The sequence below is a fragment of the Lepisma saccharinum genome, chromosome 17, assembly GCF_977018435.1.
Source record: "Lepisma saccharinum chromosome 17, izLepSacc3.1, whole genome shotgun sequence".
Classification (NCBI taxonomy): Eukaryota; Metazoa; Arthropoda; class Insecta; order Zygentoma; family Lepismatidae; genus Lepisma; species Lepisma saccharinum.
Window position 1 is genome coordinate 5,025,011 of NC_139245.1, and position 19,883 is coordinate 5,044,893.

General features: G+C 39.5%; 1 protein-coding gene across 1 annotated transcript in view; it reads right to left on the minus strand.

The window, feature by feature from the left end:
• The window catches only part of Tg (Transglutaminase), a 122,699-nt gene that overhangs the window by 46,164 nt on the left and 56,652 nt on the right, over positions 1-19,883 (minus strand). The window contains exons 2-3 of the mRNA XM_083138852.1: positions 5,341-5,559; positions 4,743-4,870 (exon numbers count right to left, since the gene is read on the minus strand). Of these exons, the coding sequence (XP_082994978.1) occupies positions 4,743-4,870; positions 5,341-5,559 (347 nt within the window). The remainder of the gene's footprint in view (positions 1-4,742; positions 4,871-5,340; positions 5,560-19,883) is intronic.

Sequence of the window (19,883 nt, forward strand, 5' to 3'; positions counted from 1 at the left end):
TGAGCGGAAGTGTTAATCTCAGTTCATCCTGTGCGGTGTAGCGTGCCATCGCAGTGCTACTTCAGAAAAAAATAAAAGCCAGTGGCAACAATGAATCTCTAGTGCATAAAACAGGATGAAATATGTTTTTAGAGCCCTCGTTGGCAAAAAAAAAGAAGGGGGTTGCCCTTATCTTCTCCACAAGGTGAAAGTTTGTCAGTGGTGTGTATGTGTGTGTGTGTGTGTAATATTTACGTAATACTCGCAACCGCGTTGCTCAAAGTGTAGAATTTTTACGATAAATGGCTTATTAATTGATTTGGCTTATTTTAGTTAACATTTCTGCCACTTTCGGCTTATCGCGAAGATAAGGGTGGGTGAAGAACTTGATGAAAAGACACACACAAAGAGCATGCATGCCCAGGCCGGGATTCGAACACGGGACGCGCTATGCTAACCACTCCGCCACGAAGGTCGCCTCGAGAAATGAAAGTTGTCACTTTCCAAAATATAATGGCCTTGCGGATATACCCCAGCAAAAGGCCTCATATTTCAAATGACAGCACTGTCGAACGCTACTCCATAACCCTTCTGTGTTTCGAACGCCAATAGTAACAAAGAACATAAAACCGATCTTTTGCACCCAACCCGAAAGTTAAAACCCGCATGGCATGTTGCCAGCTGCAAGAAGTAATATGTTGGGGACCAATCGTTTGCTATGTAACCTTGAACGCAGCTTGAAGAGGCAAAAATGTGGCAACAGAATGCCCACCTGCCAAAGTAGACGGTTTCTGCCGTGGAAATTCGAATCAAAGTTCAAAACGTTCAATTAGGATAATTGACATCGCGTCTGCAAAGTCAAGCCAAGCAATGATTTACCTTCGAATGACGAACGACTTTTTACCAGTAAAGCCTTTACATCAACCCGGTGTGTGTGTTTCAGTCGAGATTCCTGTTCTGTATAATTGCTATCCCAAAGGAGAACTGTGTGTTCAGTAGACCTATAAGTTGCTCAGTAGCTGTAAGTTAGTACAAGACAAAAGTCGTGATGTACAGTGAAACTAAAATCAGCAGCAGAAGTTGCCATTGAAAAATTGCTATTAAAGTCCATTTATCGCCGAAGACACACTACGCCTTGCAGAGAATAGCATTTCAGGATGTAGGTGTACCATTATTATTGCCTGTCACTGTACGACTTCGCGATTAGCCAAAACTTTTGCCCAAACGCAGAAAAAGCTAAGTAAAATATACAAAAAAAAATTATCACGTGTTCTGATTTCATGAAACCATGTAGTAAAAGTAAAGTGCTCCCCTGTGCTTTGCAGCACACCATGAAGGCGTACGAGTATAGGCGGTGTGGAGTTAGGGCCCCACACTTCCTTGATCACGACCGAAGGCGGGGGTGATGTGATCAGCACCACGCCCCTGGCCGCCTTTACCTCCCCCGAGTTTCCTCCAGGTACCCACTTTATACGACGCTGAGTGCGCGCCGGAGCCGCTTGAAAAAAAATCCCCATTTCTCCGCTGCCGGGATCGATCGCGGGTCGGTCTCTCGCATGGTAGTCAGACGCCCTAACGCCGGACCCCGTGGCGGAGTGGTTAGCACATCGCGCTACGACGCCAGGGGTCCCGGGTTCGAATTCCGACCTGGGCATGGATGTCTGAGTGTTCATTCATCAATTTCATCATATCATCACTCATCTCAATCTTCGCAATTAGCAAAAAGTGGCACAAGAAGCGAAGTGAAATAAAGCAAATCAATCAATCAGACGCCTTAGCGACTTTCTTTTATATAGCTATAAACAGAAGTAAGGTAAACCTGCATAATATCGGATACCCTCGTTTCTCAGATTGTGGGTGTTGCCAGCTGCAGCAATTCACTTAACTATGGCCGTCGATTGCTGCCATGCTCCACTGCGCCTGCACGAACGCGCACGAACGACGAAAACAGAAATTTTCAGTTTCTGAGTTTTTGGAAGCATTTCATGATCAAAGGTTTTCACATTGAAGGTAAGGAGAAACTATAGCTTACTTACATTTCATAGAAAGATGGAATCTTAGAGTATGTTGATATGCTAGTCCTATTCGGGTAAATGTCTTTGTTTGAGATTAAGGTTATATTTCTCACGAGGTCGCGTTAGGCCTAATATCGGATAGGGAGGCCATGACAGCAGTGATGAGGAGTGGATTCGTTGCACCCATTGCCTTCAGTGGGCACATGAATTATGTGCTGATAGTGACAACTGGAAGATATGTATGTGATTTCTGTAAAGCATAACAAGTCATTCAATGGTCTTTTGTACTAATCATACTTTTGTGATCCTTGTTATTTTTGAGCAATTGCAAACCTCCAGCAAAATAAATAGTAGATTGCTTCTATCATGAGATGTAATTTTATTTCAAATATAATGTTAATATATATATATATATATATATATATATATATATATATATATATATATATATATATATATATATATTATATAATGTTAAATTCTTATCCGATATTAGGCATACCCACTATCCGATATTAGGACGGCTTTTTTCGATTCCTCAAATTTGCATTGTTTTTAATTTTGTACCGTACAACAAAGAATTGAACAATAAGGGACACAAACACATCACAAGGCAAAAGGTAAGGTACCAATAGTTCATATTACGAAAAATTACGCAATTCTGTTCATTTTCGTGGGTTAAGTATGGTGATTTCAAAAAGTATCCGATGTTATGCACGTTTACCTTACCCCTATGTGGTAGTACCACCGTTATCCACTTTTTCTCAATTTCACACATATCAATTTCCTGTACATTCTCTGTATTCTCATTGGAACAAACATAAACATCCATGTCCAAACCTGGATTCGAACCCGGGACCCCTCACATTCAAGCGCTATGTGTTAACGACTCCGACACTGAGGTCCACAACGCCTGAGCTACCGCGGGTATAAAAACCATGTAGCAAATAAAATAATGTCTTAATTTTGACATGTACAGAGTGAAACATACAGAGAATGCATTTTTCCTTGTGCCATAGCCTACTGTTTATAGGGCAATTTTTATCATTGTTTTCATTTGGACCTATCAATAAAAGAATTTCAATGTACTAAAGGAAGCTAGTATTGTTGAAGGACGTTAAAAAAAAATCTACTATGAAGCTTTACGTCGCCAACGAAAGACTGCAATTTATTTACGAATAATGTATATGCCTTCTCAAGCTTTGCATACATTAACGCTCGCAAAATACATTTGTTCTGCATTTTTACTTCCGTCGCCTAAATTCTCCTCCCAAGACGCAAACATCTAGGAAAGACACATATTTTTGCCTCCAAATATGGAATGTTCATGACCTTCAACGTGTTGGCCACGTACCAAACTAAATATATGCCTAAAGAAACGCCACACACATGCATACATACGTGTGCAGACACATGCCAGTACCAGCAATAACGCGGATTGCTGGATTTTTGTTGTTTTGTTTTTTAACCAGACGAATGTCGCCACGAGAGACAATGGATTGCCCGCAGCTTTCATCAAAGCTGGTCCACAATTACGTCAGCCGGTCAGTAACAAAGAAGGATCTTGTACCATTAACTGACTGGCCACTTAATGGCTCGTTAATGGCGTACGGAGCCGTGCGACAGATCAAGGGAGTGGACGACTGAAGCTTCCGGGCAAACGAGATGCGACGCCACGTGATTTCAATTCGGAATAATTCGTTAAACGCCGACGGAAACACTCGAACGGGACTTAGCCTCGGGGAAACTTTCAACTAATTTGTGAATGAAATTTAGTTCCTCTTGAGTCAAGGATAGCGACATCGTGACACTTCCTTATTTGTCGTGTGCACGTATCGTGCATTGCAAGCACCAAATGACAATAATCAGGGCAATGAGGTAATTGCAAGCTATCGATTGAGCTGGTAATTTTAGACTGCACGCAGAAAAATAAGCACGTTGACTAAATCACATAGTACTAAGACAGAAACTCTGAACCAGACAATACTTAAAGTTAAAACTGTATGGGTAAATATGCATTGAATTACTCTTCACGTAAAACATGCATTTTAATACTATAAAAAACAAAGACAAGATCAACGCCAGAGGGCAGGATAACTTTAAAAATAATAATGATTAAAACTGATCAAATTTTTACCACTAATTGCAAAAGTGAATTAGTAATGTAGAGAACTTGAGAAAAGAGTAGTAAACTGCGAAATCGCAAATTGTAAATTGTAAAGACGTTGTATCCTTTTCATTGTTTGATATTTCAACTATCGAGAAAACATTTTTACAAAGTGTAGTTAAAAGTTATAAAACCTCTGACTGAAAAGGTTTATAGTATATCTTGTAACAAATGACTCGATTTGAGTGAATTTTATAAGGAAACAAAACAAATGCAAAATATAACCATCAATCTCGTCGCAATAATTTGATTTGATTTTTGTTATTTACTGTAACTTTTCTTCCACATTTGGCTAATCGCGACGATGAGGATGAGTGATAACATGATGAAACTGATACAGGGACACTGACAAACAACACCCTTGCCTAGGCCGGGATTTAAACCCGGGACCCTTGTCGTCGTGGCGCTCCGTGCTAACCCTTCCGCCACCGAGGTCTGCTCCTCACTATCATTGTAACATTGTACATAATGGTATCGCTATGGACGTACATGCTGGAAACCTGTTTAAATGAAATACCACATGCATATAACATCTAGTGAGACAATCTTTTAAATTAATTTCAAGAAAGTAGTCAGCCTACCTGGACTTTGATGGAGTTTTCGCCAGTAGAATCGAGAATTGCATTCCACCCAGCTATGGGCTCCGATTCCTTGGGTAGTAATGGCACAGCAACAAATGAACCTTGACCATGGTTTGGCTTATCCACATCTGGGAATAATAATAAGAGTTTTGTAAGTCTCCTTGTCTGACACACTTTAGGAGCTAAAACTACATATTATTGGTATCATGGCCGTATATAAAGCTTTAATGGGTCCAAACTTCTTCCATAGCCTTAGTAAATATTTTGCACTAATTGTACAATCAAATAAACGACATCCAAAAATTGGTGAAAACACTACATTCTTTTGAAAGCTTGTAAAAGTTAAATTAATACCACACACACATATTCACAGGTGTTTATAAAAACAAGAATAAATAAATTATTTGCACTATTACTGCAAGTTGAACCCCACTGATTATTTCTAATATTCCAACAAGTTACCATGTTACCTTCTGCGGTAATTCTTATTTTGTCTTCAAAATCCGACAATTAAAGTACTGATGGATACTTCCAGCTTTTGAAGTCTAATTCAACAATTTATTACTTCTACAATCTAAGTGACTAAGCTGCCACCTACCGGCCACTTTGAAGATGAAAGACACTCCATCCTTGTTGGTGTCGTAGGATCGGTCGAAAGTCAAGTTGATGACAAAAGGCTGGCCCCTACGAACCACCAGGCGGGGGTCCTTCTCCCTCTCCATGAGGTTGAATCGTTCTGTGTGGTGAGCTGGGCCATTTTCAGACAAGCACAGGTCGACATTCTTCACCTGCAAGGCTTTCACATCAGCTGTGGAATCTGTAAGAAATATAAATAAGTGCTGTAGTTCAGAAGTTCCCCATTTTCAAGGTCACATTTGATTGATTGAATTGCCTTTATTGATGAACAAGATTCAGCTCATGCTACCACCTCACCTCCTTCCGCGTCCCAAAAATACATGCAGTGGCGACGATTGGGTTCCAAAACGGGGGGGGGGGGCAAAGTGCCAGAACTGGGGGCAAGGTGCCATAACTGGGAGGGGAGGGCGAACACAGTTTACTTTCCTTTGGTAGATAAGGTTTAGCATAGTGTAGGAGCAAAAGTTGCAAAAAGTGGGGGGGGGGGGCAACTGCCCCCTCTAATAGCCGCCACTGAATACATGAGCACAGAGATATAAACTAAACAAAAAGTAACAAGGTTCTGCACAGAAATAAGAAAGTTCTACACAGAAATAAATAAAAATACAGATTTTTAAAGTTATTAATTCGCTCATGTGAAGATACTATTTAAAACTTTTCATTTTAGTGACTAAACCTTTTATTACTAAATTCTTCGACAGTGGGTAGTTTACTTCACAATAACAAATTTCCGAGAGCTAAAATCTACTGAAAACGTTCATGAACAACAAAATCTTCATAAACCATGCAAAATATTTCCCATTCTCCAGGGGGTACAGAGGATCAAGGGTATCCTTTTTTATGTATGTCTACTGGTTAATTTTTAATTGAGTCGATATTCGAGTATTTATAATTTTTAATCCGACAGTAGTCCTCCTTATGTGCTGGAATGCCATATCGAAGACCCGTGGATTGGTCAACACCAAACTGTCGAGCAACGTCTGGAAGTTGAAGCTATTATTAGACACGTTGTGTCACACATGCGATGGCTATCATCTCCACCATCCAGATCTGGCGAACTGTAAACGTTCGTACAAACTTGATGAGTGAAGTAATGAGGGCGTTTGAAATACGCAGTGTTGCCAACAGTGGCGTAGCATGGACATTTCGGGTGGGAACGCCAAGTCCGAAGGAAGGGTCGGCCCTTTCTTGCTTAATAATTTACTTTTGGTATTAGTCGCCACAGGTATTGTTTATTTGCCTGAAGTCAGCTGGGTTTTCAATAAAACATCATCCATGCATGTTTTAGCTAGACAATTAGATGCCTCACTATGCCACAAATGTTTTGAACTCTGGTGTTTTTTACCTTTTTATATACCTTTCTGCATGACGCAAGTCATTAAAAAACCTACCTGAATCACAAGCGCCTCTGCACAACAGTAGACCTCATTGTTGTGGATGATCCAACTACTGATTGATTTGGTTTATTTTACTTCGCTTTTCTACCACTTTTGGTTAATTTCGAATATGAGTGATGATATTGATGAAGGGACACTCACAAAGAACACCCGTGTTACCGCCGGGATTCGAACCAGGTACCTCTGTCGTCTTGGCGCACTGTGCAAAGCACTCTGACAGGAAGGTGGGTGGATGATCCAAATATCGTACACTCAACTGACGTAACAGTGACAGTAGCTGGGTAGGTAGCTGGAAGTGAAGTGAGTCGGAATATCTTTGCGGGTGGGTGACGTAAGACCACAACTGCGACATCTATTGGCATTTATAGAAATTAAACCTTTCTCTTTCAGCTAGAGAGGTCAAAATTCTTCACAATGCTTTTGTGGCGATGGGTAAAGACTTCCACGTGTAAACCTTGTCCGGCATTTTCATGTTTTCATACAATTTTGAACTAGTCTGATGCTAGATTCTGCTTTCAGAAATCGAGTCACTGATTTAGAATCAGTTGAAGCGTTGTGATGCTGTCTTTCACATTAACAGATAATTCCATATACCTCTTGCCTGAAATACTTGATCCTTTTATACAAACAATGTCAGAATTGGTTAAAAGTTTCTCTTGCGTTTCTCAAATGTCGAATTAGACCAGGGTTGTTAAAGGTGCAGGAATTTTACATAACTTCAATTCCGGTCCGGGAGAGGGAATCAGTAAGCGTAAATAGGTTCTGGACCGTAATGAACCTTTTTAACTGTAAAGCATTTCAATTCGGCCTAGGAATAAATTTTTCCGGATCAATTTAGACTCGGTCCAGCAACCTTTTTTTCCGCATCAATATATATACGTTCCAGGAACCCTTTTTCCGGATCAGTTTAAATTAGGTCCAGGAACCTTTTTCAGTGAATGGACCGAATTTAAATTGGGCGGGGAAATATTTTCCGGTCCTATAGCGGGACCCAATAGAGCCCATTGGAATTTATGGGTTTCAGGAGCTTTAACAATCCTGAATTAGACAGCAGTAATGCTCGTAATACTCCTTATGTTTAGGCAAAATATAATACAGCGGCATTCAATAGGCTGCAAACATATCAAGGATATTATATGAAATATCTACATCCTTTCGTAATTAAACAGTTTGAAATAAAAAAAACAAAAAACAAATATGCTGACGAAACAAACTAAACGTAACGTTTCAACCTTCTAGCAAGGTCTTCTTCAGACTCTGTACCAAGTACAAATGTAACAAGGTACAAAAACAGGACGATATATATACACAAAAATTACTCCCCTCCAGACTATTAGAAAGTTGTTCTGGAACAATCTAGCAGGTGGCTTTCCCTTGTCAACTGTACTTTCACCTGAAAGAGAATGTGGTTGGACTTTTTATCTCACGCTCTAATTCCTTCCTTCTTCTCTCCTCTTTCTCTCTTGTCCTTTCCACTCTTTCTAACACCTTCTTCCATTCTTAGTTTAACTTCAGTCCCCCATTCCAGTTCATTCTGTCTTCTTCCCCTTTCTTCTCTATTTCCTTGGTATCCTTCCATTTTCTCACTAGTATTCTCTTCTCCCTTCCTATCTGCTTAGCCTCATCCCACTCTATGTCATGTCCTGTTTCTCTCGTGTGTTTAAATATTGCATTTCTCTCTCTCTTAAGTCGTACATCATCCCTATGTTGTTTCAACCTGTCTTTCAGCCTCTTTTTCGTTTCTCCTATGTACACACACTGATATTCCTTACATTTCACTTCGTAGATAATCCCTTCCTCTCCCTCTTCTCTGTTTTCCTTTTTCTTTTTTGCATTCTTCGCTATTCCTAAGATGCTTCTCCCTCCCTTCCTGTAAGTTTTAATGCCCGCTTTCCTAAGCACTTTGCATGTCTTTTCTGTGGTCTTACCCATGCTCCTTATTCCAAACCCTCTCTCTTTTTCTTTCTCTTCCAATTCTCCTCTGTCATTTTTCTTCCTTCTTCTGTTTATGTCCAGCGTATCCTCCTTCTCATAGCCATTCTTTTCCAACTGTTTCCATAGGCTATTTATTTTGCCTTCTTTTTCACTTTCTTAAATTTTTGGAGTAATTTTTGTGTGTATATATTCATGAGGGAAACCGAGCAAACGTTAGAACATCTGTGCGAAGGGGCGATGTTCTCGTAATGTTTGCTCAGTTTCCCTCACCAATATATCGTCCTGTTTTGTACCTTGTTACATTTGTACTTGGTGCAGTGTCTGAAGAAGACCTTGCTAGAAGGTTGAAACGTTACGTTTAGTTTATGTTTTATAATAAAATAAATTTCTGCCTTGGTCAGCATATTTACTTTTCATGGAAACAAGGCTTAATGGTGTTATAATGGGAAATAAAATATAAAACTGTAACTGCCAATAAGGCGTTCTAAGGGGATACGTTTAAACAATTCGCGGAATATAAGTTTTCTATGTATTCTGCTGAAATACAAGCTTGTTCAAGCTCACAGACAAATCTTTCCCTTAAAGGTAGTTTGCCATCCGAACTGCAGCTTGCTCTAGTTGCTACCGTAGTTATGTAAAAAATATTCAAAAACAATACGTTGGATAGTAACCTAACATTGGTACCCGCACTGTGACCTCTTAATGCTTAACCTTTGTCTACCAAGAGAAATAAACTATCCTTGCCCCCTAGTTTTGGCACCCAATCGCCGCTACTACAAGAAAGATTTTTTTTAGTCCCGATCATTTACGTTGATTACTTTGTCAAATAAAACTGCTCACGTACAGTGGGATCCATGAGTATTACCCTGCAAATTGTCCATGACTATTTTTATTAATTTTTTTCTTACATCTTGTGTGTTTTTAAGCGATGCATTTTTATGCATGCTGGTGAAGAAGTTGTCAACAGCTTGTTTTGAGTTGTTTTTTTAATTCTTGAAGCTCTTATTGGGTCAAATAAAGTGCACGAACATGGTGATGGACAATTTGAATGGTAATACTCATGGATCCCACTGTACAATGTCGCAACAATTATAAGATAATTTGTTAAAAATGAGCTGGTACAACATTCTGAATTTTTATCTTGGAGCTAAATTGTTCACGATTTTACGTCCCGCCAAGCAAGTGACACAGTTGGAAAATTTTGCATTTTAACATACTCTTCCAGAGAGCCACAGTCTTCACTTCTCCAGTTCTGGAAATTGGAAAGATGAAGAAAAGAAATCAAGCAGTACATTCAAAGATAGCATTTGAATTCTCTATGAAGTTCATCTATACAGAGCGCCCCAAAATAGTGTTTACACTCTTTGAACGTTAATATTGAGAACTTTTACATGTCACATATCTTAAAGTTATAGATGTTGATTGGCAGCAACACCTTGTCTGCAAAGCTACACAACGGATTGACAAATCAACAAACAACAGATATGGTTTCCACAGGAAGGGAAGCATGTTTCATGTCATCCAGTGACCATGGCTTTGTGAGGTACACATCATTCTACAGTTTCCCTGAGGTAGAAATCTAACGGTGTTTAAGCGGGAGATCTGATGGTTATTTGACACTTCTTACATTGCTCACCTCATGCCGCCTGGTGGGCTATGATGGAACTAAAAACAACAGAATGCCTACACACGCTCACACACACACTCAATGTATATATTGCAGCTGCAAATACAGAGGTTCGCCTTGTGCTTCGGTGTGATACGGACGTGTGTGTTGTGTTCGTCCAGATTAATTGCCAAGGACCTATTTACCTCGTGAATAGGAGGAAGAGTTTTGTGTTGTATTTTGTGTTAATATTTGCGAAGAACCTATATATATATATATATATATATATATATATATATATATATATATATATATATATATATATATATATAAATGGGAGGAAGAGCTTATTTTCACGGATTTTGTCTGATACATTCCTTCAGTACACATGTCCAAAATCGCCGTCTATAATGACGATAGGGCCAAACGGTGAAGAAGAAGCTTCAAATACAAAAAGTCCAGTCAAGTTACATTCGATAGTTTCTTCGTTATTAGCATTCAAATAGCGTAAACACTTTTTTGGGACACTCTGTATAATGATCTAGGAAAGAATTGAGATCATATTGTTTGAGAAACAAATGAATCGTGTAACAGACCTGTAAGAAATGTAATGTGTGTAGTTAATGTGCATCTGGACGACAACGTTGAAGACCAATCTGAAAGAAAAGACTTCATATGTATCCTGTTGTGAAAAACAGCCATTCCCTAGTACCTGAGATATGTACAGAAGATATTAGTGTTCACTATGATCTAATGCATTCCTTTGTTCTTACTAAAGTCAACCCAACCAGAGCACCTTTCACCCTTCAGGATACGATCCCGGATCTTTGAACACGTTCGATGCACATCTATGGTGTATAAAAAGAGAGAAAGTGGTATAATTGGGTCACGCTTTTGTATTAATGGCTCAAGTCTTAAGATATTACCGTGATGATAATCGCATTACGATTTTTTCCTCAGTCCGAGATTGCATCAGAAAGGCTATGAATCATGAGACTGCATTACGAGACTAACAGCATCACCAATGTTTGTTTTGCTGACCGTTTACAAGAGCTTGCTACCGAATTATTATTTCAATTGATGTAAATTTGCATGTGGAAGGCGGAAATTAACTTCAGATATTCCGAGCATGTTCCCGCAGCTGCAAAACCAAGTTCGTGTGTGTTCCTTCTTGGTACACCTAGGAAGGTCTATTATATGCAAGGCATGTTGCCAGGAACTTCTGAAGGACATAGCGACACTTGAAATCACAGTAACAAGATTTTACAAGGTCCCTGTGTAATTTTCTCACTATGGTCAAATGCTGGATCACTTGTCGGAATTTTCCCGGCCTTGTCCCCGCATAAAGCGGCTCTGGGGCTCACCCAGCCTCAAATCATTGGGTACCTTGGGGCAACCCGGGGTGGCCGGAGCGTGTTGCTGATCATATCAGCTCCAAAATGGCCGACATTGAGAATGTGTAAGCATGAGCGTAACTTGGGACCTAAATTTGAGGGGCCAGAATAAAATTGGTCTAATTTTGAGGGGGCAGAATCAAATTGGGCCTAATTTTGAGGGGGCAGAATAAAATATATGTCTTAAATTACGTACATATTAAATGCACACACACATACGTATATTTATTCGAAAAATACTATGCTTGATGTACGAGTATATACGCACAATTTACTCTGACACGACATCTGATAACTTCTCTAAGATAGTATGTAACACTGACTCCCACGGTGTTCCACGGAGGGGTTGAACACAATTGCTGTGTGTGTTGCATAGAGCTGACAGCTAAGGGGCTGTTGGCCACTATACCCCGAAGATGTTCACTTCGCTGTGCGAACACTGATGCAAGCGGAAATACTTCTTACATTCGGCACCAGAGTGCAGCATATACAAAGGGGACTCGAAAATGTCTGTGCTACATAGTTGCAAACTTTAGCGAGAATTCGCTAAACCTGGCGGATTTTAAGGGGGAGAGGGACAATTTCCCCTAAGTCCTTCTTGTATTACTTCAAATATAGCGTGAATTTGAGGGGAAATTGTTTAAAATAAATTGAACTTATTATTCTCACATTTCCAATTGAAGATGAAGTTACAAGGGAGAGGAGTAAATCTGCATTCAGTACAAAAACATTATTGTGAACACTCGTATGCGAACCGCACGCGACGCCACTGGCTCATTCCCTTGTATCAGTCTCACACTTGTCCCGTCGCGGTTGATCGAACTGGGCAATAAACTAACATTGCTACTTGGTTCTGCAATGCGTTATGTGTGCGATGAGCGAACTTCAGAGTTTCCTAGAGTTAGGCACAGTGATGTGCGTCTACGCGTAAACAACGATAGTCTACATTCTACACGTAGACTATTTTATACACGTAGATTACGTAATCTATGTAAACAACATGGCGAAAGGTGATAACTTAGCCGAGGGCGCCGTGGAATTAAAATAAAATTATACTGCGTAACAGTTGCTGATGTGTCAGGAGAACTTTTCATACTATTTCTTCCAAATTCGAACAATTTCTCACCTAGGGAAAAACCTAATAGGAAATATTCTAGTGCTTTATGGGAAAAGACCACTCTTGCCTCACGACTGCCATCTGTTGTTGTTTTCTGCATACTATTTATCTTCTTCCATAGTTGATCATAGAAGAGAAGATAAATTTTGTTGTAAATAGGGTTCTTTCCATTTCGTTAGGAACCAATATAGTTGAAAATGTCACTTTCCTTTCATGAAAGCCTTGAAAATTAATTTTAATTTACTTTATATTGTCTACGTAGTCTATGTAAACTACAACCCTATGTAATCTACGCGTACATTACGTGTAGACAACGCATCTAGACGTAAACTTATAGTCTACGGCACATCACTGGTTAGGCAACAAGCAACACTGGATCTAGGTGTCTCATTTTTATTGCTTGCGACTGTACCTCACAATAGACCAACAAGACAATCAAACAGATGTGAATGAGTTTAGAATACAACAATGCAACATTATAGCAAGACGAGAAACTCTTTAGCAAGAAGATGAACAAGTGCAGAAGCATAACTTTACTTCATGAATAAGTACATTACGTCAAACCATCACGGTAGCGACCAATCAGAAACTCGTAGGTAGCTTTACGAGCTACCAACATGCATTAAACTAGAGGAACACGATGACAACACATGTTGAGTGACGTCAGAGGGTCATATGAATATCTGCACGTCCTTCATTATCTACTTGAGAAGAATGACCTTAGGAATCTTAGAGGCGAGATGCACTCTCGTGCAACCAATAAAAAGAGAGGAAAATTTTGTTTTATGTCTTCGTCACATCTGACCCTTATGACTGGATGTCATCCCATTATCACAGCTGCTTGGGAGCCGAGCTCATATCCACGATGCATGATTGTCTTCTGGCGAGGATTTAACAGGGCGGTGACCTCAATATGAAAATTAGGAATGTGGCATGGAAACGGGATTATGTCCAGCAACAAGTCTTCTGGGTCACAGCCTATACAATAGGAAGCCCATAGTCCAGAGCAAGGGATGTGTTCATAGCCCCCCCCCCCCCCTTTGCACACGTCCACAATCTAGGTAATTTGTGAAGGAGATGTGATCAGTACCACGCTCCGGCAGCCTTTTGCGTTGGGGTTGCCTCCAGCTTTTCATTTTATTACAAGCTGAGTAATCCACAGAACCGCCCCACGTAGGGGCCTTGGTGGAAAAATCCCCAGCTGAAATTACTCACCTTGGGTATCGAAATGGTGCAGAAACCTGGACGTTGAGAAGAAATGAAGAAAAACGACTCGAAGCTTTTGAAATGTGGACATGGCGAAAAATGGAGCGTGTAAAATGGACGGACAAGGTAAGAAACGAAGCGGTACTGAAAAGAGTTGGTGAAAAAAGATCTATACTGGAGACCATCAAGAAGAGGAAAAGAAACTGGTTAGGACACTGTCTAAGAAGGAACTGCCTGCTAAGGGATGCCTTGGAGGGAATGGTTGAAGGAGGAAAAGTCCGTGGAAGAAAGAGATATCAGCTGATGGATGATATTAAATTAACTGGGTCGTATGCTATTACGATGCGTAAGGCGGAGAATAGGGAAAGCTGCCAATTAGGCAGAAAACAATGAATGAATATATATATATATATATATATATATATATATAGCATCGTGCCATGAAGGCACGTATAGGGGGGATGTGAGGGTAGGGCCCCACACATTCTCGATCTCCGCCATTTTTGAGGTGATGTTATCAGCGCCACACTCCGGCCGCCTTTACACCCCAGGGTTGCCCCTAGGTACTCATTGGTTTGAGGCTGTGTGGGCCCCAGAGCCGCAGTATGCGGGGACAAGGCCTCAGATCACGCACCCTGGGAATCGAACCCGGATCTTCCGCGTGGCAGTCAGACAGACGCCCTACTGACGAGGCCACCATGCTTTTTATCTACTGTATATCGAGGCTTACCTCTTCCCAAAAATGAAACCGGTGCTCATGCTTAACACTGTTCTCAAATGATTGTCAGAATACTGCATATATGTTTTGCCAATTTTCGTCTTATTTTTACTGCTACTTTATTAATCGTGGCGATGAGTATCAGTGATGATTGGATGTTATTAATGAAGGTACACTCACAAAGAACACTCGTGCCCTGGTCTGGGACTCGAACCTAGGACCTTCGATTGCACGCTCGAAAGTATACAACTTAACGCCTTAGGTCACCGAACCGACTTGTAAATCATCGTAATATATACATACACACTCGTACATATATTCATATTGCTTTAAAAGAAAGTTACGACTGGTTGTAAATTTCATAAATTGTCCGTGCGTGTCATGTAGACAACACAGTACCTTGAAAACTATAGAAGTATTTGATTTTGTGTAAATTAAGATAACCTATGTTTGTGAAATCACTAAGAGGGTTAAAAACAAGATCGTAAATCTCTCAGCCGTAAGGAAACAGTCTCTGAGTAGATTCCTTCTTGTGGCATTCCAGGAATCGACTGGTGTGCCCTCAAATAAAGAAAATAAATAGAGAAAAAGAAAGGTTAATGGAACGCAAACCACCCTTGGGCGTGACCTTCAAACGAGCACGCACTTAGCAGCCGTTGCACTTCGTCAAAGTGTCTACGAATTGTTCTTTGGTCTGCTTCCTTAGAGAAGCACAAAGCTTCGTGTGTTCTCTGAGGAAAAGATGGTGCGAGAAACTCACGAACACAGCACTTCAATTCCTTCTGAAGATGCGAGAAACTTACGAACACAGTTAAACTCTTCAATTCATGTAGAAGATGCGAGATACACACGAAACTTCAACTTCTTCAGAAGATGCGAGAAACTCACGAACACAACACTTCGATTCCTTCAGAAGATGCTAGAAACACACGAACACAGCTCTTCAATTCATGTAGAAGATGCGAGATACACACGAAACTTCAACTTCTTCAGAAGATGCGAGATACTCACGAATACAGCACTTCAATTCCCTCAAAAGATCTGAGAAACTCACGAACACAGCACTTCGATTATATTTATTCTTTATTATAAATGTTTTAATATGATCCTTCATAATTGGAACAATATGTTCTGTTAAGGATCTTTGCTAAATAAATAAATAATCGAGTATTCAAGCAATATCAAGAATTCTGCTACATATTTATTTTATTTGAACATATCAAACATACTTTTAAGGACATAAGTTGTTCAGAAGTGTGGGCGAGAAACTTCAGCATCTTTCGATATATAACAGTTCCCGTATTTTTATTTTTGTCTGTCTTTGGACTTGGCATTCAATTTTAGATGACAGTAAACTTTAAGCATCTCATTGATTAGTAAACCTGACCACATGAGCTACGATTTTTTTTCATCATGTTTCAGCAATCCAAAACATAGGGAAAAGGATCAAAATAGGAAAAATTACCGAAACATGTTGTTTTATGTAAAGTAAATTAGCAAATATGTAAAATATGTAATATCCTGGCAAATATGTAAAAATATGTAACATAAAACTTATGCAAAATCATGTCAGTTATATAATTCGTTGATGACATTTTACTGTTCAAGTTATGTATCTAGAAAGTGTCACGTATACAAACTGTCACGTACACAAACTGCATTGTTGTTGTTTGAGGTAGAGGCTCATAGATGGCAGCATGCAAAAAGAACGAAGCTTGTATTTGATGATGCATAAAGCAGTTTAGAAACTGGGCTAGAGATGGAAGCACTCAACAAAACGGCTACCATGTAAAAAGGAAAAAGGGAAAGCGCTGATGTGGTGAAATAATGATTGTAGATATTTATACTAATTATAATGAAATAAATAAATGAACTTAGCACAATAAAAGAATATAAATAAGGTGGAAAGGGTAATTAATATTCAGTAATAGCAAAAGGAATAGAATATGTAATTACATACAAATACGGGCTCTGGTAATAATAGATGGAAAGATTGAATGAGAGAAATAATGCAAATAGGAAGAGAAAGAGAGAGACGAAGACGAAGGAATAGTGAAAACGAGGGAGAGAGAGAGAGAAAAGAAGAGCTTCCTCTGCTCCGCTCGCAAGCAACACAGACCCGCTCTCACCCCTACTCCAATGCTGAGAGTATAACCAAACAGTGCCCAAAATAGCTACTCGGAAGTGCAAGTGGGAATTTGAAGTCTACGTGCCCTCGGGAAGAAAACAACGGGCTTCCCTCTCAAACGCCCGTTGCTATTTCGCAAGGATCATGTGCGAGGAATTCCTTTCCCATTCAGTTTCCATCCATAGGATTTTATCAGTGAAGTATCCAAGGCAAGGCAGGCATGGTCCGTGGAGGTATACACCTGCTTAGATCCAACTTTCACAAAGTTACACACACATGTATAAATACATACATACACACACATGTATATGTTTGATTGATTGATTCATTGATTTGGCGTTTCAAGTCCACTTTATGCACAGTAAGGCGAATCGGGACTGGACCTACAGTTTCAAGTGGCATGTGCCTCCACATATATGTTTATGATTGATTTGCTTTATTTTACTTCGCTTCTTGTGCCACTTTTGGCTAATTTGCGAAGATGGGGATGAGTGATGATATGATGAAATTGAAGAATGGACACTCACAAACAGTCATGCCGAAGCCAGGATTCGAACCTGGGACCCCCAACGGGGGCCGGCGTACATGTATATGAATATATAAGGGTGTAATGTCAAGAAATTACCAATTTGTGAAGCAATTTGGTATATGTGTATATTCTGTATTCAGAACAGTGCTTACTAAACGAAATAGAAGCTATCACTTTTTTCACTTACCCTCTTTACGATTATATTCTCTACCGAAATTCTTGGACATGCCACTATATCATTACTACGACAGTGGCAAGTACAGGACTTACAGCAAGATGTTTCAGACGTTTTATTAGCAATTACTCATATTTTGCCATATTTTCATGTATTTGACATTTCTTTCCAGAAAACTTCGGTGAAAAGGCACATGACTCCCTCGAATCATATCCGTTGTTTGCAAGTGTGCAGGAAAAAAATGGGTAATGATACCAACATGGAAGTCCGTCACCATGGACTCAAGCTCATTTCCTTAAAACGGTGGCGACATATCAAAACAGGCTAGAATTTCACGATGAAAAAGATGGTGTGCTAGATTTTAATGTAACGCTAACCTTTATGCTGCTCAAGCCAAAAACATTTCTCGTTGCATGTTGCCTGATTGGCGGTTTTGAGAAATCTGCAAACTATCTTATGAATGTTTACAGTTTATGAGTACAGATGGAACTGCATACATTGTGTTATCAACACGTCATAAATCACTAAATACGAAGGTCTAATTTAAGATTCTGCACAGGTTTTAAAACAGTTAATCATGTTTAAACAAAATAATGTCAACTATAGCTTTTAATGGAATCTTTAATGAGTATCCAAAATGAAAGTTCAGTCCATCTAAGGAGAATTATATGCAATTGTATTGATTATTTAACAAAAAAGAGAACTATTATTTTCATTTGATATACCTATTTGTAACAGCTTATTAGATACTATATCTTTTAAAGATCATTTCATTGAACAGGATCTGGAAAATTAATGCACGACAACTTCTTTAAAACTCTCTGTTAGGGAGAGCAGTGGTGAGATGACTTCTTCATATATTTGTATTGTAAAGAGGCACTGGCGTTCGCAAGGGAGGAGCTGATGGGGCTACAGCTCCTCCCGAAATTTTGAGAAAAATCATAATTTCCAACCGGAAACAGAATCCTGCGTGCGCTAGTGTAAAAAGGAGTAAGTGGGAACGTATGTTCATGGTAATGTGTGTCTGACACTTTTCTAATTAAATTCTAACTCAGTATTCTCTTTTCTCTTCTGATCCCCTTTCTCCTCTCTCTCTCTCTCTCTCTCTCGCTCTTTCACTTCCTCTCTTGTCTGCATACATCTTCCCTCATTGTCTCTCTGTATATCTTGCCTCCCCCAACAATAATATTTATTCATATTTTTCAGTATTAATTGTTTAGACTCAGTGAACGACGTGTCCCCGGTCAATACGCCTACCCCCCCCCTTCATTCACTGGCCCACCAGAAAGCAAAAGGAAATAGATAAATAGGCCTAAATACTATTTTAAGGTTAAATTATTTGGTAAATGTCTGTTATATCGGAGACACATTTCTATCGGATATTTTCAGTTTTAAATGGTTCGTACTTACCAATTGTGTATTGCGGAACATAGTTGAAGGTACCATCATGCTTTTTACAGGAAAATAACTTCGATTTTTCACATTACGAGTAATTCTTTTGGGTCCTTTCTTCCGTTGCGGAACATGCAATATGGCGCGCACAGCTGTGGATCATGGCGCGTCGTGCTTGTGTTTTGTCGATTTGCAGTGGGTATGCAGTGTTTCGACCTTCTTAACCGAAAAATACCTACCTTCGTGTTCATTATGTCATGACAAACGATTGACGGATAGCTCCAAAAACCATTCACGATAGCCCCACAAACCATTGACGGATAGCCCCAAAAATCATTCACGACAGCCCCAAAAACCATTCACGATAGCCCCACGGACCATTTCCGGCAAGGTTAGGTTAGGTTGGGTTAATTTAGGTAAGCATAGTTAAAAGAAAATTATCGTAAAAAAAGGCACGTTTGGAAACACTGGCGAGACCGCGCGACTTTCGACGCTCGCGCCATCTGCAGGTACATAATGGAAACAACGGCATAATGTTGTCGCTTTGCACAAAATGCAAGTTTATTATATCAAAAGTGCTTATTTCTTGTTGTGCAGCATTCTACGGTGAGAAAATACCTCCACGAACTTTCAAAATGCTACAGAAACTCATTTCCGTAAGTAGTTTCTTCTGTAAAAATGAAGAAATGTGTCTCCGATATAACAGACATTTATCAATTATTTATAGTATTTACATTTAGTGATATATTACATGTGAGTACCTCCCAGAAAATAACACTCGATGCTTTATCATACTTAGAATACACTGATTTCAATAAACCAGATTCACAGTCCGAATTTTCATTATTTGAACTTTGAAATAGATATTATGATAACATACGTTCATGGTAACCTATATCTTCTTCACC